Source organism: Erythrolamprus reginae, chromosome 1 (assembly GCF_031021105.1).
Source record: "Erythrolamprus reginae isolate rEryReg1 chromosome 1, rEryReg1.hap1, whole genome shotgun sequence".
Classification (NCBI taxonomy): Eukaryota; Metazoa; Chordata; class Lepidosauria; order Squamata; family Dipsadidae; genus Erythrolamprus; species Erythrolamprus reginae.
Genome location: NC_091950.1, coordinates 239400457 through 239426096, shown reverse-complemented (window position 1 = coordinate 239426096; position 25640 = coordinate 239400457). Strand labels below are relative to the sequence as shown.

Below are 25640 nucleotides of genomic sequence, written 5' to 3'. Positions count from 1 at the left end.
ACTCTTAAATGGAAGCATATGTTAAATTTTATAAATCTGGAAGCAAGAGTAGATGAAGAAATCCATGTTTTTAAATCAATATTCAATTTTGACATTTACTGGACTCAAAGCTTAAACATCAGAAAAGAAGCTTTTCAATTTTGTGTGTATGTATGTGTGTATGTGTGTATAAAACCACAATGAAAGAAATTATAAGTAGAAATATTATCCTTAATTCTCAATTCTATTTACAGCCATAGTGAAAATATAAGATGTTCCAAGACCAATAAATTAATCCAGACCTCATGTAAATAGCATGTTATTGCTTTTTTAAAAAAACAACAAGCTTCTGTCAATAAGAGTAACTTTCAAAAATTGCACTACAATGAAGGAAGAGGAAGAAACAATAAAAAGAAAAGCAGAATAAAGTAATTACCAAGGTGGAATTCTGCCAGCGGATAGTTTTCCCTTCTGCCCTTCACATAATAATTTATTTGCTACGGAGACAGGATTTTTGATTCCTGAAAAACACAATTCATCTAAGAGACCTGCAACATTGTATTACAGACAAATTTAGAATGTTTGTCATGTTAACTTACACTATAAAAGAACGTTTTACCTATATTCACTACTAAAGTGATACATATTCAAGAACTCTACTTTTGCTATAGTATTCGTTTTCAAAGATATACAGAAATAAGTGTAATATGATCCTTTACAGTATTAGTATGCTCCAAAAATAGGTGCATTGAGCCAAAACAAAGAAAAACCAATTTCCATCCTGATTATCTAACGTCACACTTATTTCAATTGGAAACTTTCCACTGATTTAGTATTTCTTCCCTGTTCTAGATTCAGATTACTATATTTTTCTACTTGTCTCTATCATAATAGTATACCTACTTCAGGAAATTTCAAGTACAATGAATTATTGCCAAGAACATTTCAAATGCATTTATTTGTTTTAAAAAATGGCCAACGAACATGAACCATGTGATTTTAGGCAGTGTACAATAATCCAAAATTAAGCAACAGCTGGCAATAACAGTAATAATCACTAGTATGTGACTTGGCTCATATTTCTATCCTTTATCAACTTACTTATCTTGGCCTCAACATGAGATTGGTTGTGACATGACTAAACATATAGTCAAATATCACTCTGGTATCAATGTTACATCTTTGAGAGTGTAATCTACATACCACTGAGAGCTCCCACTGCTCCAAAATTGAGTGATTTTCCATCCATAATACTGGCATCACATTCAATTTCACCTAAGAGATTTAGATTAGATCCCATTCCTGCATTTGTAAAGGGTGAATCCTATAAAGACATTTAAAGAAAAAACACATAAACAAACATCTATATTATCACAACAAACAACTTGAGTCAAATTATTGTTACTGAGCCAATGCGTTCCCAATCCTCAGCCCATTAATTTTAATTCAGGATTCCCTAAAGGAAACAAGGGGAAGGAAAAGAGAAAAAATAGAGTGCAAGTGAAAGCAAAATTGTAAAGGGGGTAAAAAAAGGCAGAGGATGTTTTGAATTGATTCCCATTTATTCATCTGAGAAACAGATTCTACAGTTGCATGCTCTGGGTTTTCTTTAAAAATCCATTTATACAATTCTGTTTTCATCTAAGCAATATAGATAGTGAGATCCCTATTGCTATCACACACTGCAGTTAAGGGAGAGGATATCAAATGAAGAGTCTCCCAGATGACAGCAGCAACTGCCAAACAACTACATAAAAGCAAGAGCAGGAATGAGGATCGGTAAGGAGGTATGAAAAATTCAGTATTTTACCCTATGAAATCCACTATGCGGCTACAGTGGTACCTCTACTTAAGAACTTAATTTGTTTCGTGACCAGTAGAAATGCTCTTAATTTTTCCCATAGGAATCAATGTGAAAGCAAATAATGCGTGCAAACCCATTAGGAAAGAAATAAAAGCTCAGAATTTGGGTGAGAGGAGGAGGACAACAGCTGAAGGAAGGCGAGGTGAGCGCCCTCTTTTGCCTTTCCGCGCCCAGATGCTCTGGGAGGCTACCTCATGCCGGGTGTATGGGAGGCAGCGCGAGGGAGTGGTTAATTCCCTGTCCAAGTGCCCAGAGAAAGGAAAACTCTCCGTTCGCTCTGGGCTGCTAAAGCCTCCTTAAGCGCCACCGAAAGGCTCCTTTGGCAGCCCAGAAAAGCCCGAGATGGACAGGATTAAAAGGGGAATGGCAGGAAACTGGCTGGGCCCTTGTGCTGCTCTCAAATTTCCTGGGAAATTTTTCCGGGCTCGGGTTCTTAAGTAGAAAATGGTTCTTAAGTAGAGGCAAAAAAATCTTGAGCACCTGGTTCTTATGTAGAAAAGTTCTTAAGTAGAGACATTCTTAAGTAGAGATACCACTGTATAATGAGAAATTGTATATAAGCACTGCATATAGAGAAAGTAGTTCCGAGACCTGTGTGTGCATGCACACACAGTCATTTTTCTCCTTCCTAAATGAGACACACATCTACAATATATAGAAAGTCCCTGTGAAGAGAAAGAAAAGGAAACTCTGCTGCTGATTGAAATTTCAAAATCAAAAAATGGCTTTTGCTAAATGAAATCTATCCCCAATTTCTTCGTAGTCAGCAAGAAACAGAATTATTCAAGCAATCCCCCTTGGATCTATATGGGTATGAAAACAATTTTCAGATATGCATATAAAATAATTTATGTACATAAATTTGCTGAAGTCTACAGATTTGTTCTGAAATGCATGTTTGATACTACAGTGTATGAAAAGCTGTCAAAATTTAGAGTCAAGTGTAAATTGGCCTGAGAGGATTGTGCAAAATAAATGTCATTATTTTTTAAGATGCAAATATTGCTTAGACTCTTCATTGCTTTATACACACAAACGCATATGTATGCTTGCTCAATTTACAATTTATTCTTCCACCTCCAATGTCAGTATCAAGGATTTTAATTCTATAATATGTCAAATCCGGGAGGAAGAAAATGGAGTTTTGTAAAAGCACAATGGGCTTCACAAGTGCAGATACAGCTGAAATTGCTTTTTCCTTAGTGGTCTATAACCCTTCAGAAGAATAAGAGAGATGTGAACAGCTGCTTCCAGAAGAAAACATTCTTCCACCCTGATTCATAAGTAGTGCATGCAGATGAAGTTGGGCCCATCCTATTTAATTCTGTTGTGCTCTTCTCCATTTTATGTTGAATTAAGACAGGGTTTTCAAAATTCTTGTTAACAACTGCTGAAACCAAAAGACAGAACACTGGAAAGCAGAAAGCCCTCAAATTCTTTGGAAAAAAGAAACTTCTTTGTTTACTGAGTTCATTCAGGTATACAGTGATCCCTCTATTATCGCGAGGGTTCCGTTCCCAGACCCCTCGCGATAATCGATTTTTCGCAATGTGGGTTCCGGAAGTAAAAACACCATCTGCGCATGCGCGCCCTTTTTTCCCCATGGCCGCGCATGCGCAGATGACGAAGACCCAGGGAAGGTTCCTTCGGCCGCCCAGCAGCTGATCTGCTCGGCAGCGCGGCAGCAGCGAGGAGCCAAAGATCCGGGTTTCCCCTTTCCGTGGGCAGCGATCTTCGGCTCCTCGCTGCTAGGCGGCCGAAGGAACCTTCCCTGGGTCTTCCCCGCTGCCCACGGAAAGGGGAAACCCAGATCTTCAGCTCCTCGCTGCAGCCGCGCGCCCCTCGCCTTCGCCTCGCCCAGCGGGCGAAGGAGGGCGTAGCTCCGGCCGCTCGCCTCGGAGCCGGTCGGCCTCGCTGGCCGCTTGCAGCCGAGCCTCGGCAGGGGAAGAGGCGGGTGGCGCCGCGGCGAAGCGAAGGCGAGGGGCGCGCGGGGAGCTGCCGGAAAGGAGGCGGGCGACGGAGGGCGCAGCTCCGGCCGCTCGCCTGAGCCGGTCGGCCTCGCTGGCTGCTTGCAGCCGAGCCTCGGCAGGGGAAGAGGCGGTGGCGCCGTGGCGAGCGAAGGCGAGGGGCGCGCGGGGAGCTGCCGGAAAGGAGGTGGGCGAAGGAGGGCGCAGCTCCAGCCGCTCGCCTTGGAGCCGGTCGGCCGTGCGCCCCTTGCCTTCGCCTCGCCGCTGCACCCTCCTTCACCCGCCCTTTTTGACTGCCCATCCGCCCCACGGCCTCTCCCCCCCTTCAAAACAACCCCCCCCCCGCTGAGCCGGAGGGAACTCCTGACGTTCGGGCAGCAAAAGGAAGCGCAGGGCAGCCCCCGCTGAAAGTGCGCAGAGCCGGCGACACACAGGAGCGGGAGAACCGCATGCGCGCACACACACCGGAGAGCCACGTGAGAGAGCCCCGTTTCCTCAGAGCGGCGTTGCCTTCAGCGCCGCATCACCCGGCAAGGTTCTTCCCAAAGCCGCCGAAAGGGGAAAAAAAACAGCCCCAAAAAAACCCCGGGCCGCCTTGGCATCGCCACCCAGCCGGCCGCGCATGGACCCTCCCTTCAGTCCTCGCCTGAGAGAGCCACGAACGGCACTCCCGGCGAAGGGTGGCGGTTTTTCCAGTCCGCGGCAATTCCCCTCAGCACGCTGCCGGATCCAGCGGGGGAGGGGGGGAAGCGAAGGCGCGGCGATGGGCAAGGGCTGCCAGTGAGCCTTCTCCGTCCCTTTCCTGCTTCACCGGACCGGCTCCGACTTTTCTCAGCTGCTGCCCACGCCCGGCTCTCTTGGCAGGCAGAAGCAACAAGTCCGGCGCGGAGGCCTCTTTCTCGCTGGGCGTCTTTGGCTGGGGCTGCTTTCTTTTTTCCGGGAGGGGAGAGGAGGGAGAGAGAGCTTCTCCCCACCACCTCTCCCCACCGCCTCACGGGGGGTCGCGTGAACGTGCTACATATTGCATCCCTTCATAAAAGCTATAGGTGTTTAAAATTATACATGCAGGCTGTCAGCGGAAGGTGATAGCTTCAATGCTTAAACAGCTTTCCTCCCCAACTATAAACCGGAGTTCTGAGCTCCAAACACCCACCCACACAAAGAGAGAGACGTGTCGCCACGGAGTTGGCCTCCCCTGCCGAGAAACATTGCCGGGAGCATCCCCTAGCACGTTCACGCGACCCCCGTGAGGCGGTGGGGAGAGGTGGTGGGGAGAAGCTCTATCCCCCTCCTCCCCCCCCCCCGGAAAAAAGAAAGCAGCCCCAGCCAAAGACGCCCAGCGAGAAAGAGGCCTCCGCGCCGGACTTGTTGCTTCTGCCTGCCAAGAGAGCCGGGCGTGGGGGGAGAGGCCGTGGGGCGGATGGGCAGTCAAAAAGGGCGGGTGAAGGAGGGTGGCCACCGCCTCTTCCCCTGCCGAGGCTCGGCTGCAAGCGGCCAGCGAGGCCGACCGGCTCCGAGGCGAGCGGCCGGAGCTGCGCCTTCCGTCGCCCGCCTCCTTTCCGGCAGCTCCCCGCACGCCCCTCGCCTTTGCCTCGCCGCGGCGCCACCGCCTCTTCCCCTGCCGAGGCTCGGCTGCAAGCAGCCAGCGAGGCCGACCGGCTCCGAGGCGAGCGGCCAGAGCTGCGCCCTCCTTCGCCCGCCAGGCGAGGCTAAGGCGAGGGGCGCGCGGCTGCAGCGAGGAGCCGAAGATCTGGGTTTCCCCTTTCCGTGGGCAGCGGGGAAGACCCAGGGAAGGTTCCTTCGGCCGCCTAGCAGCGAGGAGCCGAAGATCGCTGCCCACGGAAAGGGGAAACCCGGATCTTCGGCTCCTCGCTGCTGCTGCGCTGCCGAGCAGATCAGCTGCTAGGCGGCCGCTCGAGAGCAAGAGGGGGAGAGATAGAGAAAGAGAGAGAAGGAAAGAAAGAGATGAGAGAGGGAGGAAGAGAGTGTGAGAGAGGAAGAAGCAACATAGAGAAAGAGAGAGAGAAAGAAAGATGAGAAAGGAAGGAAGAGAGTGACGTCATCGGGTGGGAAAAATCACGATATAGCATTTCGCGAAGATCGAGATCGCGAAAATCGAGGGATCACTGTACAGTAAAAGATGAGGCATTCATATTTGTCTCTCTTATTCTTACATTTAACTTCGAAAAAACCCTAAAATTGAAATAAACTCAAGTCAAAGATTTGGCAGAAACTGATTCTGGAAATAAAAATTACATTTTGCAATCTGTATTATCAGCAGGCAGAGGAAATGTCCAGATCAGGGGTCCTCAAACTTGACAACTTCAAGACTTGTGGACTTCAACTCCCAGAATTCTCAAAGCCAACTATGCTGGCTAGATAATTTTTGGAGTTGAAGTTCACAAGTCTTAAAACTTCCAAGTTTGAAGAGCTTTGGTCTAGATTGTTATTAATATATACCCTCAATTAAAGAAAGATTTACTCCACTGTCCTAAATTCTTTTTTTCATTCAAAGTTTGACCTGTGGTTAAATATTATTAAAAGAATTTAATATGAGCTATTAAGTATTCAACTGAATGTTAGAACCTAATCAGAATATTTGCTCTTTTCCTAAACATTATCTGTACATAAACAAAAGCTCCTATTCTAGGTACAGTGATCCCTCGATTAGCACGGTCTCGATTAGCGCGAAACGCTGCAACGCGGTTTTTCAAAAAAGATTAATTAAAAAATAAGTCCGCGCTAGTTCTCTCTCTCTTTCTCTCCCTGTTGCCGGCGTGGTATATGAGAGAGAAAGAGAGAGGCAGAGGTCAGGCGCATTACCGGGAGGTGGAGGCGGCGTGGGGACGCTGGGTGCCGGGGACACCGAGGAGGGGGTGGACGTGGCCTCTCAGCTGCAGAGCCGAACAAGGGCGGAGGCAACGGCGGAGTCCGGCGCTGGGGCCATGCGGGGCCGCTCATCCAGGGGGGCGTGGACTGGCAAGTCACCCTCCTTTTTCTTTCTTTCTCTCTCTTATACCACACCGGTAACAGGGAGAGAAAGAGAGAGAGCGGAGGGCACCTTGCCGGTCCACGCCCCCCTGGATGAGCGGCTCCGCATGGCCCCAGCGCCGCCCAGGCAAAGGGGAAACCCCAAGATCGCTTGCCGCTTGCCGTATTGCAGTGAAGGAGGCGAAGCAAGGCTCCAAGCTGCAATACGGCAAGCGGCAAGCGATCTTGGGGTTTCCCCTTTGCCTGGGCGGCGGGAAGACCAAGGGAAGGTTCCTTCAGCCGCCCAACACCTGATCCGCTCCGCAGCGCGGCAGCAGCGAGGAGCCGAAGATGGGGTTTCCCCTTTGCCTTTACCCCATCTTCGGCTCCTCGCTGCTTCCGCGCTGCGGAGCAGATCAGCTGTTGGGCGGCTTCCCCACCGCCCACACGCAAACTCCACCATCTGCGCATGTGCGGCCATGAAAAAAATGGTGCGCATGCGTAGATGGTGTTTTTTTACTTCCACACCACTATAACGCGGAAATCGATTAGCGCGGGAGGTCTTGGAACGTAACCCCCGCGCTAATCGAGAGATCACTGTATTTACATCAAGGATGCATTCAATAAAAGAAAACACCTTAAATCAACATGCTATAAATCCATAATTCATTGCATACAAGTAGAATTAAGGCCCCTAATTACTGATAGATATTGATCTCAATGAAGAAAAAAACCCACATTCAAATTACATGAAGCAAGTCTTTGGAGAGGGGCGGCATACAAATCTAATAAATTATCATTACTAATAATTATTATTATTTCCACAGTCTAGGTCAATTGTCCCTAGGAATATGCTATGGTAGAAAATACATCCTGGGGTATTTATAATCACCAAAAAATCCTTGCCAGGATTATTTATTTATTGGATTTGTATGCCGCCCCTCTCTGTGGATTCGGGGCGGCTCACAACAAACATAGCATACATAATAAAACAATTTGATCTAATTAATGACAGTTAAAAGACTTTTAAAAACATCCTAAAAACGTTAAAACATTCAATTCTTTCACTCAATCCATAGATTATTCTAAACACATTTGTTGGTCGGGGGGGGGGAGATCTAATGGCCCCAGGCCTGGTGGCAAAATGAATCTTCAAACTTTTTCAGAAAGCAAGGGGGGTGGGGGCAGTGCGAATCTCTGGAGGGAGCTGGTTCCAGAAGGCCGGAGCCCCCACTGAGAAAGTTCTTCCCCTAGGCCCCACCAGCCGACATTGTCTGGTTGACAAGACCCTGAGAAGACCAACTCTGTGGGACCTCACCTGTTGCTGGTATTCGTGCAGGAGAAGACGGAGATAATCTCGGAGATAATCTGGTCCTATGCCATGTAGGGTCATAACCAACACTTTGAATTGTGTCCGGAAACCAATCAGCAGCCAGTGCAGTCTGCTCGCGTGGCTGCATTTTGGACGATGTGAAGTTTCCGAACACTCTTCAAAGGTAGCCCCATATAGAGTGCATTGAAGTAGTCGAACCGCGAGGTGATAAGGGCATGAGTGACCGTGAGCAAAGACTCCCTGGCCAAATAGGGCCACAACTGATGCACCAGGCAAACGTGGGCACAGCCGAAAGATGGTGTTCTAAGGTCAGCTGTGGATCAAGAAGGACGCCCAAGTTGCAGTCCCCCTCTGAGGGGGGTAATAATTTCTCTCCCCCCCCCCCCGGGTAATAAGACGGACAGATGGAAATGTCCTTGGGAGGCAGTACCCACAGTCACTCCATCTTGTCTGGATTGATCTTGAGCCTGTTGGCACCCATACAGACCCTGACACCTTCCAGACACCGTCACATCACTTCCACTGCTTCACTGAGTGGACACGAGGTGGAGATGTACAGCTGAGTATCATCAGCGTACTGATGGTAACTCATCCCATGCCATTGGATGATCTCACCCAGCGGTTTCATGTAGATATTAAATGGCAGGGAAAGAGGACTGACCCCTGATGAACCCCACAAGGTAGGAACCTAGGAGTCGACCTCTGACCCCCCACTAACACCGACTGCGACCGACCAGAGAGGTAGGAGGAGAACCACCGTAAAACGGTGCCTTCCACTCCCAACCCCTCCAGTCGGCGCATTTTTGCCCATGTTTCCTTAACTACTGGTATTTGAATATATTATCTTTTCCCATGGAATAAATGTAAAATATTTTAATTGTGCTTCCTTTTGGTCAATTTATTATTTTAGCATCAACTGTTTTCACAGTAAGAGATAGAGCAGCCATTCAAATTAACTGGAACATATTAACTGCTGTCCCTGCCTCAATGACATAGCAACTGACAGACACTGATTTGTGAAAAAGTATTTCACTCTAAAAAATTACACACGGATACTTTATATTAGAATATCATGAACAAATAAAAGAGGAATAGCAAATTCTACCTTTTGTCCAGTCTTTTATTTTCTAGAATATTATATAACATCTGAAGGAGGATTAGGTTACAAGATACAAGTGCCTAGAAAAGTTAATTCTTCTCTTCCTTTTCCTTTATCCATCCAATAAATGTGGACAATCTTTAAGAAAAAGCTTTATAAGGCCCAAGTAGTCAGAAACATTTTTTCAAGTATGTTTGTAATTTACTGTACAAAACCCTTTTAAAGGACACTTTCTTCCAGATTCAATTCCACTGAAAAGTCAGAATATTTCACCCTGATCAGACCCCCTGTAATATGTAATTCTTACATATTACAAATGTACATGTTGTCAATTAATGCATTTAATATAAGACGAGGTGAATAGAAAAATATAGTCAAACTGCCACCAAAAGGACACCTGAATAAATGTTAAGTACCTCTAATTCAACTAGCGCTGCAGTCACTGCATCTGTTACAAGAGCCCCAGCCTGTAGCTTTTCAATTGCCTAGAAGACAGAATTTTAGGTATAAAGTATCGCCTCTTAAATATTTTACATACTTTTTTTCTACACAATAAAGCCCAGTGAGTCATTTGGTCCCAAAACAGAATTGTTCTATGTTTCAAACAGTGGGATAATGGCTATTCTTAGGTGAAACAAAGGAACCACACTTTAATTAGATGTGTGATGTCACTTAAAATTTCTGACTACATTGTGAACATCCTTGTTTAAAAGAAGAAATGGTGTTAGGATATGAATATCAAACTGAATTTAATTTAATTAAAGTTGATGGAACTGCCTAAGATGGCAAAAGTGGCTACCTTGATTAAAGGAAAAGCGTTGTCTGTTCCGTATTTGGTTGTTTTTTTAATGTGGCAATCACTTTTGGACTTTTTGCTGAAATATTAATTTTGGGAACTGATTATTTGAATGATGATTAGAATTGTTTATTATTACAATATTGTGTATTATTAAATGTCAGATCAAAAGCGTATTTTAATTTGTAACTATACTGAAGAAAGTTATCTTTTTTCTTATTTTTCTTTCTTTATTCCCTTAACACTTTCCATATTTTTCCTTAATTCCTTTTACCTTTTATAGAAATTTAATAAACTATTTTTGTAAAAGGATATGACTAACAATCATATCCTGTATCTGCGCCAAATAAGTACAAGTATTTTCTACTATGTAACAGGAAGCAAAGCAGAAAATTACTAATCGATTACATATGTTTTTAAAATAAATTTCTGTTCAGAAACTGAATAGAACTGATTGGTTTACTAAACTCACTGCATTAACCTAGGACCACATTCAACAGGAGTCTTCTTTAGTTTGACATTTGTTTATTCTATCTTCTGAGCATGCAACTTTGTATTCAAAGAATAGAAGATGAAAATTATCAAGGCAGTTGACAGAAAGGAGAAAGAGATATTTCTGGGAACATTTTACTTAAACCTCCGGGTATGGAAAATACAACTAAAGATACTACTTCTATCCTAAAATGTTGATATTGACTTGGAATTCATTTTCTATTCCATATTCAGTTGGATATCTATAGGTCTGTTAAGTGTAGCCTCCTAATTATGTAATCCTCCCTTTTTTATGTAAGCATCTCCCTTATGAAACCAGGTTGCAACGCCTTGGTCTCTCAGCCTTGGAACATGGCGTTTAAGGGGTGACTTGATCGAAGTGTATAAAATCATGCATGGGATAGAAAAGGTGGATAGAGAAAAATTCTTTTCTCTATCACACAATACTAGGACGAGGGGGCACTCCCTAAAGTTCATAGGTAAGAAAGGGAGGACAAATAAAGGGAAATATTTCTTCACCCAGAGGGTTGTTGATTTATGGAATTCACTTTCAGAAGAGGTCATGACAGCTGTCAGCCTTGATAGCTTCAAGGCAGGATTAAACAGATTCATGGACGCCAAGTGTATCAGTGGTTATTGAAACGGATGTCTAAGTGTCGCCTCTATGTTGATTGAGGCAGGCAGGATTCCCTTGAGTACCATTTATTGGGGATCAGGGGAAAGGAGGGTTTTGCCTTCTCTTTCTACTCAACATCCCCATGTACAATTGGTGGGCCACTGTGTGACACAGAATGCAGGACTAAATGGGCTTTGGCCTGATTCAGCATGGCCCTTCTTATGTTCTTAATCAAGCAGCACATTTTCAAATGCTACTTATCATTTTGGGAATTATTTCATTCATTGTGCTGGCTTGCAACAGAAGCAATACAAGATTGTTAATTATTAAGGAAAGCACTTTTACAGCTAAGTCAAAGTTATTTCTAAGTCAAGAATAAGTAACCAACCACCAGCAAGAATTTGTTGAACTAAATAGTTCTTCTTTTCAGACTACAAGCCACGAGAGCTTCTGTCTGGTACAATCTGGAAGACCATAGACTTTAGACAAATACTATATACTGAGATGAAATCATCATGACAGAGAATCTTACAAAATCTAAAGTTATATACACATAAAACTGAAGCTCACACTTTAAGGCAAGCAGATTATAAATTTATTTATTAATTGGATTTGTATGCAATTAATGTATAAATCCATGGTGAAAAACATAAATCAAAACCATTAATAGTGCAACTCTCCTTACTGTATATTCTTATACCTGAGTATAGATCTCATTATATTCAACAGGACTTACAGTCATATAATTTTGCATAAAATTTTGTATATAGGACTATTAAAGTGTAAACATATTAAACTTGCAGATTGGAAAAATTAAACATCTGAAAGATCAAGGCATTGTTAGATGTTTCAACAATTAAACAAACAAACAAATGGTAATCTATGGCAAGAACAGGCACTTTACTGCCCTCTGAACGTCTGTATTGAACTTCCACAGACCCAAAAGTAGGGTCAATGGCAAGAGATTGGGGATGGGGCTCCAACATAAAGCAGCTGGAGGACATTAGTTTGCTCAATCATGGTCTAAACTTTCAACACAATGAAACTGTACTGCACTAATAAAAGTTTTTCTTCCATAAGTGTTAAGTGTCTCTTGAAGTCTACAGGAAAGTGTTGATTAACAAGTTCAAACTTGCTACTGTACTGTTTCATGATATATAGATTCAAATACTTTTTCTCAGTTACAATTTGTTAATTATTCAATTTCTGTATTTTATGAATATATATATCCTAATTATTTTTTAAATAGTGCAATTAGAAATTGTTTAAGAATTACTGAGAAGTAGAAGTAAAAAAATAAGATTGCTAACAATTATCTTCTAACAATCTTACCTTTCGACATGCTCTTTTGCACACATGTTTATATTCTTTGGCTTTGGATTCAGAATGATAACCTGCACCTGTTAGCAAGGAATATGTAAGAGGAGAGGGGTAAAAGCGATCAAGTACTGGAAGCAGAATATTTTGGTTTAAAGCTTTTCTAAAATAAAATATTTCCATATCAAAATTGTATCTGCCTTGTAAGGGGACTACAAACCAGCATGGGCATTTTCAACAGGTTGGATGCATTTGTCTTTCCAAAGAGTAATCTTGAAATATTGGATATTGGAATCTCATTGTGAATCATGCAGCCTGATGATCATCAGCTTATTAAGGGAATATTAACTAACATTTCACACATTAGACATCTACATAGCGAGCACGCTTGGTTCAAATATATAGCCTTGAAGCAAGGAACTGCCCATGTAAATGGGAACTGAAGTAGCATGAAACAAAGAAAACAATGCTGTCCCTTTCTATATGCAGACCCACATCTTTGTCATTTACAATTACAATCTCCTTTTTTATGACCCTACAATCACTTAATTTGAGGTAGAGTTGGGGTGACTGGATGGCATTGAGAGTTTACTGGCCAGCTGACCTTCCTAGTGCCGTGTGGAGTTTGCAGCAGATATTTTTTTCTTTGCGCTCTAACAGAAAAATATCTGCAATTACCTAGTATGGAACTCTCAACCTTCCAAGTGGGAGGTGAGCATCACTAGACCACTGTGCCATTCATTATCACATCAATCACAATAAAACATCAAAATATAAAGAGAAATTAATTAACTATGCATCTCTTATGAACCACAGATATATGAAGTTGATTCTAACATGATGATATATGATCCTTTTAAATTCTATTACCCTTTGAGAAAAGCTAAAAGAATTAAGACGTATTAGCAGGCCCATAGCATAGAAATACAAAGTTGCTTACTCTTCTGCAAGGCATACCTACAGAAGTCCTTGATTACCTTGCAAACTATTTGGTTAAACTCAGTCTCAATTCATAGACTGCTCAAATGTGTATGTGTTTGTGTATGCAACATATTTTTTACTGACACTGAAAAGGAAGGGAGACTACTCAAATGTGCATGCATGTATGTATGTATGTATGTATGTATGTATGTATGTATGTATGTATGAATATAGGGAGGTAGGTCTTGGCGTATAGGGTCTTTTCCTGTGTAAGATAAAATTTTGGTAATGTTTTGACAAGGTCCCACTCATCATCTTCAGGCTGGTGTTTTTGGCTTCATGCTAGGGCGAGCAAAGCGTGGTCAGAGCTGCCGTCTTTCTATAAATATTGTGGGGGTGTATGGAGTTCTGGCTTAATTGCTATAAGCTGTGTTGGCTGTGTTGTAGCATCTTGATTAGTTGATGGGGTAACACCTTGAGTAGTTGATGGAGTTGATGTTTTGCAGATTAGTTCATGTTTGAGGATTAGGGGTGTCATCCTGAGTAGTTGTTGGAGTTGATGTTTACATATTAGTTGGCTGAACACTTCAACAAGAGAATAATTATGGAAGCCACTGAAATAGAGAAACACCCACACAACATGAACAAACATGATGATATCTCCCTCCTATTAGACATCTGGAAACTATCCCTACTCAATAAATGAATCCCAGCCACGAAAACTGACACCGGACCCAGAACAGCAGAGGACGCCACCACCAATCACCCTCACTAGACCCAAACCCATACCCACCCCACAGACAAAATACAACTACCACCCAGAAGGCAAACCATGGTGGAACCTCCAACTGCTGCACCCCCCTCCAACACCCACACAAAGCAAACTGACATATGCCATAAATATATAGCCAGACTACAAACCTGGAACCAAACCAAAACCTGGGATGTTACACCATAGACAAATATTACAAAACAGCTGACTAATCTGTAAACATCAACTCCATAAACTATTCAAGGTGTTACCCCATCAACTAATCAAGATGTTAAAACACAGCCAACCAACAGTTCAGAATGCAAAAGCAATATCTTTATGCTGCTCAGGCAAAGGGAGAGGAAGAAAATGTTAAAGATTAGCCCTATCAATAACACACACTCTTCAGAAAGTAGCACCTCTGTTTTCTATTGAAGGGATTATAGCTTTCAATTTAAATGCCTGGTAAGTCTTTTTTTCTAAAAGCATGCTTTTGTGCATCATGCTACATATCTATCCATTAAAAAAATCAAATTTAAAAAGGAGGCATCCTTCTGATTAGCTATTTCCTGCCAAATGAGAGTAAGCATAGACACTATACTCCCTAATTTAAATAAAAAAGAGAGCTGGATTACCATAACTGAAAGGAAATAAGATTATAGTTATCTTAACTGACCTAAGAAACATGTCATGAAATATAAACTTATATTTACCATTCTTTCCCCAATTTACCTGTGTGTCACGTTTCCCACCTCTCCCAAAAGTACCATATATAATACTAAAACATTAACAACACAGCCCATCTACTGTTGTGATATTATGACATGTACCTGCATGTACAAGTACAAATCCCACTCGTCTCACTTTTTGAGTCGGTTTGGCTTCATGTTCTTTTACCATCATCCTTACTGTAGTTGCATGAGCTGTCACAAGAGGAACTTCTACTGAGCTTATTCCTTTTTCCATGATCATACTTCAAGGCTATCGTTTTCTGTGGAACAGAGCATGCTTCCATCCAAGGGAAAACATGGGGGGAGAGTCTTCCTGAAAATAAAATCAAGCAAAACTATTTCATTATTTCTTTTTAATTTTTTTAAAATAATCTTTATTAAGTTTCTACATATAAAAAATAATCTAAACAAACAAAACTTACAAAACACACAAACAAAACAAAGAAAAAGGAAGGAAAGTAGATAGATAAATCAGTTTATAAAGCTATAGAAAATATAGAGCAATTTCAGTGATGTTCGATATATGCACAGTTATTATTTCATAACCATTTCATTATTTCATTTACTTTTGACTAAGGAGGATTCTATTCAGGAAACACATTCTGTTCAGAGCACCTGCATTAGAACAAAACACTACTCAGGTGCAAGATTTTTTTCCACATCCATGACATGACTATGAGAATAGTAAAAGGGCAGACTAGATGGACCAAGAGGTCTTTTTCTGCCGTCAGTCTTCTATGTTTCTATGAGTAACATCCTGACAAAAGTCCATATATTCAGCAAAATTATACAATGTAGTAATTGTATTATATTAATTTGCTACTTATTAAACTGTATAGCCAATTTTTAACTTTAAAATGAACTTGTGATAAATTTTTATAAGCCTCCAAAGATTTATTAGGAGGCTTTCACACTGGCAGAAATTAGGAAAACAATTTCAGAAAGAATGGTATGATTCCTTTAACAACTAAAATAAGGCTATTTCAAACTGTGTCTTTCCCCCCTACTCTCTCTTAATTTCTATTCTTTCACAAGATTTTAAGCATAATTTCTATACTAGTATTTAATTTATTAAATTAAACTTATTAAATCTATAAGTCGCCCAACTCCTTATGAACTCTAGAGTATTACTGGAATCCCTAATATTACTAGAATCCCAAATATGAGCAATCATTTAAAAGCTGCAGTAGGGAAGTTCAAGCAGACTATTATTTCATATTTGCGCTGAAATTGATCCTAACATTAGGCTTTTAACCCTATGCCCTTGATAAGAATGTATATATTGTCTGTTGAGACAGTGTTCAAAGTGTATCTCAAAACCTGGTTTTGTAGCCACAGAATATGGCCATGAAAAGTTCACGCCCAAGAGATCTTAAATACGATGTGCTGGTTCTCTACTGGTTCCCATCAAGCATCTTACTCGAGACTTAACAGGGTGAAGCTCCCTTCTAATAAGAAAACACAAGAAAATGGTGGATGTTTTGCATTCCTGTCTCCATAAAGCTTTTTTTAGACACACGGGAGAAGCAAAAGGACTCGTTCCCCCAATATTGTCATAGCAACAGGAAACATGGATGACCCAGAGCTGCAAAATCCCCAGTTTGGGTTTGGAAATTAACAGCTGAACAAGAATGCACGTTAAGAAGAAAGGCTCCTTCTCTCCCGCTTTAGGTGGAAAGCTTTGCCCATCAGTTCTACCTCCATTTCCGTGAGGCTTCGCTCACAGCCAGGTTAGACCCTCCTCGACTAGGCAAATAAGTCCCCCGAGACGAGACTCATCCTTCAGCTTCCCCCTCCCACAACCCTCATGCTTCGCCTCCACCCCGCATGGCTGCAGGCTCAGGTATCCTGCAGGAGAGTCCCGCTCCACCACCACCCCTCCACCTCCCTCCGACCGGGCAAAGGGCAGGAGTCGCACTCTGATCACATCACCAACACGCCCTTTGCTTCGGAGCGTGACGTCATCCCCCCCCAGGAGAGTGGGGAAATACCCTGCTGCGTTGCCGGCGGGAGACGTTCCTTCGTTCATCAGTTCTAGCCAGGTGTCGTTCCAAGGCTCGTCTCCTCCTGGATGTGGGCGGGCGGGCGGGCGCGCACACCCATGCATTTATAATCCGCCTCTCAGCGACTTTTTGTATCGGGGAGGGGAGGGGGGTTGAAGCCAACCAAATTCTGTTTTCTGATCACTTCCGGTTCCGAATTGAACGTTCTTTTGCGTCATGTGCTGCGAGGGCTAGAGTGGCGGAAGCCGAAACAATCTCAGCCCGATTTCGTCTTGGTCAAAGAAAAGGCGGGGGATTTAAAATAATACAGTATATTAAAATAAACCCTACCTCTTTTCCAAAGGCGAAGAAAAGGAAGTGGGAAAGAGTAATTTTTCAGCTCTGGAGTTCTTGTTCTCTGCAGGACTGTTGTTGGATAAGTTTGGAGTTGTTGTTTTTAAGGAAAGCAGTTGGTAGATGGATCAATACTTGTTTTTCCGGTCATAAGCCCATGAGGACTTTCTGTTGAACTTTCTGTATGTTGCCTAAATTTTGCTGACCAATGAAGTGAAAAAGCTCGTGTTGATAGTACTCCCCCCCCCCAGCTCTTTTGCCAAAAGGGGCTTTGGAAGCAGCTCAGCTATAACTCTGCCCAAGCTTACAATCTAAATCAGTGTTTCCCAGCCTTGGCAACTTGAGGATATTTGGACTTCAACTCCCAGAATTCCCCAGCCAGTGAATGCTGGCTGGGGAATTCTGGGAGTTGAAGTCCAGATATCTCCAAGTTGCCAAGGTTGGGAAACACTGATCTAAACTACCTGGCAAGAGATGAAAGGAGGGTAGGAAAGGTGAATCAGGTAATATAGTGTTATAATGGATATTTAGTTCGTGGTGCACTGTGTTCAAAACCCAGACAAATTGATTCAGTGAACCATAGTTCCCTACATCTAATTGTTAATTGCATAGACTAGGCCAGTGATGGCAAACCCTTTTTTCCTCGGGTGCTGTAAGAGCATGTGTGTGCGCTATTGTGCATGCACAAGTGCTCACACCCATAATTCAATGCCTGGAGAAGGCAAAAACAGCCCCCCCGAGGCCCTCTGGACCTGTTTCCCAATTTCTGGTAGGCCCAGTAGGTTTGTGTTTCATCCTTCCCACGCTACAAAAGCTATCCTGGAGCCGGGGGGGGGGTAAACCCCACCCCACTCCTGAGGCCCTCACACATGCACGATGGAGCTGAGCTAGTGCAATGGCCCACATGCCAGCAGATATGGCTCCGTGTGCCACCTTTGGCACCTGTGCCATAGGTTCGCCATCACAGGACTAGGCCCACTCTTAAGAAAGAGTGATTAGAATGCTTTGTACAACACTGTGAAAACATCTACAGATCCCCTCACATCCCGGACACAACAGTTTCAATTTCTAACCTCAAGACAAGGCAGAAAAAAGGATAGAGTAAAAAGATACAAAACTTTAAAAGGAACAAATTCCTGGAACAGGTGACTGATACCATTGTGGTATGCATTATATGTTCCATGTATGTGCTTATACCCATAAAATACCCAAATTATACATGTATGTAAATGTATATAAGCTATGTGAACTATTAACTAGAGGAAAAGGTAATGGGTTTAGAAGCAGCTCTAGCCAAACTCCAACCTATGCAAGAAAGCTGTGCCCAAATTGAACATATAATGAAAAAATAACTCCCAGAGGATTTGACCCTGCTGATAAACCTTTGGAGGAAGACAAATGGAGGTATGTCACACATAGAAGGAAACACAATAATCAAAGAAAGAAGCAGCACACATCTAACAAACCCCTCCTGCCCAATCTAACCCAGTCAGAACCAGCCCCATTAAAACTTAACAATGAATTTCTCCATCTAGTTGAAAATATTCAGACCCACAACCTTCCCCTAAAAAAATAACAACAACCATGCAAACAATTAGAAAAGAGATATAATCAAATATCCCTTAAAAAGTCACATCAACAAACTCACCTGGGATAAACAGAAAGGCACCCCAAACTGCACTCCCTAAAAAAGGAGGGTGAGAGTTGGTGATAGATTCTGTTTTGAAAGGAATTAACCAGCCATCTGCAAATTAGGCATACAATCTAGGGAAATGTGTTGTCTCCCTGGAGCAAAAATCAAGGATTTGGCTGAGAACCTAAGGAAAATAATTAGGGCCCACCCTTATCTACTACTACATGTAGGGGACAAATGACACAAAAAAGGACTTGAAAAAAATAGTAAGTGATTATGAGGAGCTAGGCAAGAAAGTTAAGGAGTTAGGTGCCCAAGTAATTTTTTCATCTGCCAATGAAAGGTCAACTTCTGGTAAGAGAACAAAGGATTTTAGAAGTGAACCACTGGCTAAAGTATTAGAGTTGCCAAAAAACCTTTGGATTCCCAGACCATGATCTGGACTACTTCTATGATCACCTTTTGACAAGAGATGGGCTGCACCCCACAAAGACTGGGAAGAATGTTTTTGGAAAAGGGGCGTGCATAAGTGTACCAGAGTGCCTTCCGTCCCCTATCCTAATGTTTTTCTTTTTCTAGTATCATGTATATAAATATTATTATATCTTTGTATACCACCAATACGTACTTGACAAAACATATGAATAAAATAAAATAAATAAAAACGACTGGCTCAACTTACCAGGAGGACTTTAAACTAAACTTGAGGGGGGAAGGTTTCTGATCTCCAGGAGCTAATTCCAAGCAAAACCCCCTAGAAAATAAATAATGAGATAAGGAGGGATGGCATGTAAGGCAAACTTAAATATCAAATGGGAGATAGAGGGATACAAACTGTTCAAAAAATCCAGACCCCATAAAAGAGGAGGTGCAGTTGAGTTGTATGTAAAGGACTACTACATTGCTATAGAAATGCATGGAAACAAAGACCAAAACCCTCCTGGAATATATATTGGTCAGTGATGGCCTGCTACTGGAACGGTAAGGTGCTATGTTCTGGCAGCGATTTTTTGGGATGCGTGTGCAGTTGTGCACCCCCAACATGCACATGCATGGCCCTGCATGAGATTTGGCTTTTGTGCATGTGCAGCAAACGAAATATTGCATGAAGACGCTCGTGCAAGTGAAATTTCAGTAATTTCTGCTCTTTTTTTGCTTCTGCATAATATACTTAGACTTCAGCAAGGCATTTGACAAAGTAGACTACAGCCTACTTCTTGGTAAGCTACAAAAAAGTGGAATAGATAGCATCACCATCAGATGGATTTGCAATTGCCTAACAAGCCATACTCAACAAGTAGTCCTTAGTAATACTACATCTACATGGAGGGAAGTAAATAATGGGATACCACAAGGTTCCATCTTAGGCCCAGTACACCTCAATATCTTTGTAAATGAGTTAGATGAATAACAAAGTTCAGTTGTCTTTTGAAAAAGCACACATCTTTGGTGGGAATGTGAGGAGATTCAAAAGTTCTGGACTTTAATACTGAAAAATATAAATGAAATAGTTAAAAATGAATTGCAAGTAGGATGAGGGGGGACACAATCTGAGGTTAGTTGGGGGTAAGATCAAAAGCAACATGAGAAAATATTATTTTACTGAAAGAGTAGTGGATCCTTGGAACAAACTTCCAGCAGACGTGGTAGATAAATCCACAGTAACTGAATTTAAACATGCCTGGGATAAACATATAACCATCCTAAGATAAAATACAGAAAATAGTATAAGGGCAGACTAGATGGATCATGGGGTCTTTTTCTGCCGTCAGACTTCTATGTTTCTATGTTTCTATGATGAGACATAATAGAAGGAGGTATTAAAGAAACTCAATGAATGAAGACAGAAGAACAAGAAGTATTAAGGACTATGATAAAAGCTGCTCATGCGAGTATAGTATATGAATGGAAGGATAAAAGTAAATGGACACTAAAACAATGGAATTATTATATATTTGAACAAGTACAAATGGAAATAACTCATATTATCTCACTGAACTGTTCATGGGATGAAAAAGCTGAAAGGATAAGAAAAAAATGGAAACTTTATTTTTCATGGGTGGAAAGGGATAAGGCCAATGAAGACATAAAGAAGAAATTGTCTAGAACTCTGACCTGGCTGGGACTATGAATAAGGAAAAACTGAGGGAAGGGAGGGGGAGGGTTAAGGATGAAAAGTATTAAAATTAAAACATTTTTTTTTTAAAAGAAAAAGCACCTTTGGGATAGTACGTGTGGCTGCCTTCTACTGGGCCAGCCATAAGCGTTGAACAATTGTTTGCACAGTTTTAAAGAGAGAGCTGGAATGAAGCTGACCAGAAGTACAAAATCACAAGAAGAAAAACAAAAGCAGCAACTGTGAGTGAGGAGAGGGGAAAAAAGAAGCTCTCACTTGTTGCCAAAAGTCAAAAGTGAACCTTTCCAGTGACTTGAAAAAACCTGGAGGGCAGGTCTGTTTGTAATTGTTCATGCTCTACTACATGAAAGGGCCTTTTTCCTGATATTCTGCCAGCACAAAATGCTTTCTTCAGCTAATCACCTTCTTGACATGACCAAAATGCTACAGCCAGATTTCTCTGAATCAGTCAAAATAGCATTCTTTCTTAATCTTGGTTTTCTAACACCGGCTCACTATTCTTTTCAGTGGCATGGCAGTGACTTTCGGAGTAATATGTGGCTTTCTTTATACTGTTTTCTCAATTTTAGCTTTATGAGACCTAAACCCCAAAAGATAAAGGCCAAGGCTGGAATTTTCTATTTTTGTTCACTAACCTTAACAAAAGCAGCTGCATGCCTCAACTTCTAACCATGAACAGCTCAACATATAATGCTCAGCTTTCATGCAACTATTTTTGTTCACAACAATCAATGCTCCTGAAGGATATTTTTATTGCTAATACAGTGGACAAAATGAAGCAAGAACTTCTGTTACTACTCCTCATTCAAATAATATAATAATATTATTATTATTATTATTATTATTATTATTATTATTATTATTATTATTATTATGTATGAATGTATGTATGTATGTATTTGGATTTATATGGGGCTGACCTATACTTCTAACATCAGAATTTTCAGTGGTTAAACAGCCCATCTGAATGGATGAATGAATTGGTACAGCATATTTTGGCTTCCTTTTATTTGAAACCTTCTTCAGTTTGGGAATCAAGAGCAATGAAAGGGATCTCTAACATCCATCTTTAATGGTGTGCATAGCCCATAGGGATCACTTTCAGGTGAACAAGATTCCTACATATGAAAAAGCTGTATGCAGGAGATAATATTGACTGCAATGGATTATTATGCAAGCTACATCTGGCTTCCCTTTTTTCTTAGGGGATGCCAACACTAAAGGAGTTAGCAGAAACTAAAGTATAACTAAATATGCCTGCAATTTGAAAAAAATATCAAGTTCTTTCAATATCATTTCTGTGGCTACAGCTGGTTGCCATGATTGCAGTCATTTACATACTTACTATTCGTTGTTTACTGTAATTATTTAAAAATGAAGTGTGAACATATAACGTCAACATGCAACACTATTTTAATCATCTCAAATAAAACTTTTAAGCAGAAAGGGCAGGTTGCAAAGCCTATAATGTTTTTAGCACTTTATATTTTACATTTCATTCTTTAGTACCATTATTTATTTGAACTATGTGTCAGTGTGGCTTAATCATGTTGTTTTTGGAGGCTGGGGGAATATGAAAGGGAATAAAAACCAACTGTCGCAATTTATTGGAAATAATACATTTAATTCTGGAGGGCAGGCTAATAAAAAGCATGTGGGCCTATTTATCTCTGCTTGTCTGGTCTTTTTCTTTATATTGTTACTAAATAAATCAAAACTTCTTGTGGTTCCAACCGTAACATAACATCTGTAAGCATCTGATTTACATATTTAGTAATCACTATTACGGCTGCCAACTTTGAAAGGAAACAACTGGATGCTAAATCACATTTGAAATGCATAAGCATGCAGATTTTCTCTGTTTCCTCAATTTAGAAAACAATCTGCTTTATCATGGCTGCAACAACAGGGGAACAGAAGCATAACATTCCTGCTAAACAAAATGTTGCCTCTATTGGTTAACTTGATAGCACAATTCAGCTAAAGCAGGACTAATGAGGCTTTGAAGTACTGGGTTATAAACAAGATTCTGTGAGAGGGTTTGAAAAACAGGGCAGCTTCCATACATGAAAGACAAGCTGAAAATAGCATAAAGTTCCTTTTCACGTCATCATTACTCTGCTTTCCTTGGGGGCAAGCAAGATTTGGCATTCTCTGGTTCTCTGAACCCCCCTTTAAAGGACTATTAAAGAATCTTCCTTTTATAGGGAGGAAATTTCAGTTGAACTGACTGACTGACTGACTGACTGACTGACTGACTGACTGACTGAATGAATGAATGAATGAATGCCTGATAACTTGGGATCTAAAGCTGTCAATTTAATGAAATAGATGAATAGGTGAGTGAATAAGCACATACGGAGCTGACCACAGTCCTCCAATTATTGTGAGATGCTTTGTATTGCTATTGTTTGTTTTTCTGTTTGTTTGTTTGATTGATTGATTGATTGATTGATTTAATTTGCTTGTCTCATTCCAAATGACTCCGGGCAACTTTGCCAAAATTAAAACAATGCAAGAGAAAACAACCACACTAATAGAAACAATGATCCCTCAGGAAGCATAAATGTCCATATTCGTCAGAATGCATGTGCCCATTCATCCACCTAACCCAATGGAAGTAGTGCTCCAACACTGGAGATTTTTAACAAGAGATTGGACAACTATTTGTCTGAAATGGTATGGGGTTTCCTGCTTGAGGCAGAAGACTGCCCATTTCACCTCTGTTATTTTGAAAAGCCAGGTTTTAAATAGTAGTTAAAGATGGGCAAGGTGGGAACCACGTGGATCTCTAGAAGTGCCCCAACATAGTTTGCCTTCTAGGTTCCATTAGGTGATGTCATTTGATTAAGGAAACCGAGCAAGTCAATCCTACCAGAACACACAGGTTAGGGCAGACATCATGGGAAATAGATGGTACTTCAGATAGGTAGATCTTATGCCAAGTAAGTCTTTATAGGTAACAACCAATTTCTTAGATTATGCCCAGAAGCTAACTGGCAATTAGTACAGCTCACTTAAAAGGGTTGTTACATGGATAAAGTGAAGCTTGTCTATCACTGTGCTGTGTTCTGGATCAGCTGACACTTCCAAATGGTCTTCAAGGGCACCCTATGCAGAACCAAATGCAGTAGTCCAACTGTGAGCTAACCAATGTATGAATGACTAGCGAGATACCAGAAAGATGCCTTGATTACACTCCAATCCTAGAGTATCTATTGCAGTGCTGATGTTAGACGTGATTGTATCAACAATGTAATCTAGCACAATACTGCTAAACATTTATAGCTATTCATGTAAACAAGATAATAAACTAAGTGAATTCTCTTTTTAAAAAAAGATTGTGAAAAGCATTTCTATGATGTAGTAGTGAAGAAAAGTTATGTAACCCTGTAATATTTTGTAAAGACTTGGGTGTAAAGACATTCAACCTCTGGAAGTGCGAGAGAAAGGTAATCATTTTTTCATGATTAATTCAAATGTCTTTCCATAGATATCACTCAGTGTGCTACCTTTCTTTTTTAAAATCCAAATTTCTGTTGGAATAAACAAATGTATACCAGACTAAACATGAGAGCAAACATGAGTCTAAGGGATTGTTTATATTTGTAATGCAGTTCTGTTCCAATTCTATTATTTAATATGTTATCATTTTTAATCATTTTTAAAGTAAGGAGTAGAACAGTGCCAAAACCTTTCACAAAGGGTTTTCCTTTCACCAAAATGAAACAGTAACTAATGAATCAAACCTATCACAGAAATCCTTAAGCCATTATCACATTATTGATTCTCTAGCAGCAGAGGGACAGGTTAACCAAATACAATGGGGAAAAAGGACAATTTGGACAATTGTTATTTATCTTCTGCATCCTGCTTGATTTCAATTATACTTATACTCTAGGCAAGGAAAACGAAAAAGCAATTGAAGCAAACGGTGGGTTAAGATATAATTATTTTCTTTTCAAATTTAGTAAGTAGAAATATTTGTTGCTTAAATAAGAACACTTTCTCCACCATTCTAATGCCTCAAGGGGAATGAGAGTGCAGTTTCTATTTATGGCATTGTGAGTGAAATAACTTAAAACTGGGTTGTATTTTCTCATGGGTTTGCATAAGAAACTGGGACTGCTGTGGGGAGCCACCACTCCGCTGCCAACACTGCAGCCTGAAGCGGGACTGCCGAAGGGCCAGATATGGCCCATGGGCCATAAAGTGCACAGGGTTGACTTACAGTTTATTGCTCATTCATATCTCACCAAATCAGCTCATCATGATCCTGAGTAAGGCAAGAGCCAAGGTGGCACAGTGGTTCGAGTACAGTACTACAGGCTATTTCTGCTGCCTGCCGGCTGCCTGCAATTTGGCAATTCAAATCTCACCAGGCTCAAGGTTGACTCAGCCTTCCATCCTTCCAAGGTGCATAAAATGAAAAACCAAATTATTGATGTTAATATGGTGATGATGTAATAATAATAATAATAATAATAATAACGATGATGATGATGATGATAATAATAATAATAATAATAATTTATTAGATTTGTATGCAGCCCCTCTCTGCAGACTCGGGGCTTTACTTGGGTTTACTCGGGTAAACCACTTAAAAAGGGGCTGCATAGCACTGTAAAATGGTATGTAAGTCTAAATGCTATTTTTATGTTAGACCAGAAATTCTTAATATGTCTTCTAGTTTTTTAG

The 25640-nt window shown here is 41.2% G+C and overlaps 1 protein-coding gene across 3 annotated transcripts in view; it reads right to left on the bottom strand.

The window, feature by feature from the left end:
• Positions 1 to 16914, bottom strand: part of TASP1 (taspase 1) — a 64926-nt gene extending 48012 nt beyond the window's left edge. The window contains exons 1-6 of one of the 3 annotated variants that reach the window (XM_070732629.1): positions 16828 to 16914; positions 14936 to 15149; positions 12449 to 12516; positions 9629 to 9697; positions 1183 to 1303; positions 416 to 500 (exon numbers count right to left, since the gene is read on the bottom strand). In XM_070732629.1, coding sequence (XP_070588730.1) covers positions 416 to 500; positions 1183 to 1303; positions 9629 to 9697; positions 12449 to 12516; positions 14936 to 15077 — 485 coding nt within the window. In that variant the 5' untranslated portion in view covers positions 15078 to 15149; positions 16828 to 16914. Of the gene's footprint in view, positions 1 to 415; positions 501 to 1182; positions 1304 to 9628; positions 9698 to 12448; positions 12517 to 14935; positions 15150 to 16156; positions 16323 to 16534; positions 16744 to 16827 lie in introns of those variants that run through there. The other 2 variants (XM_070732631.1, XM_070732630.1) reach the window with 2 other exon arrangements.
• Positions 16915 to 25640: the final 8726 nt, after the last annotated feature.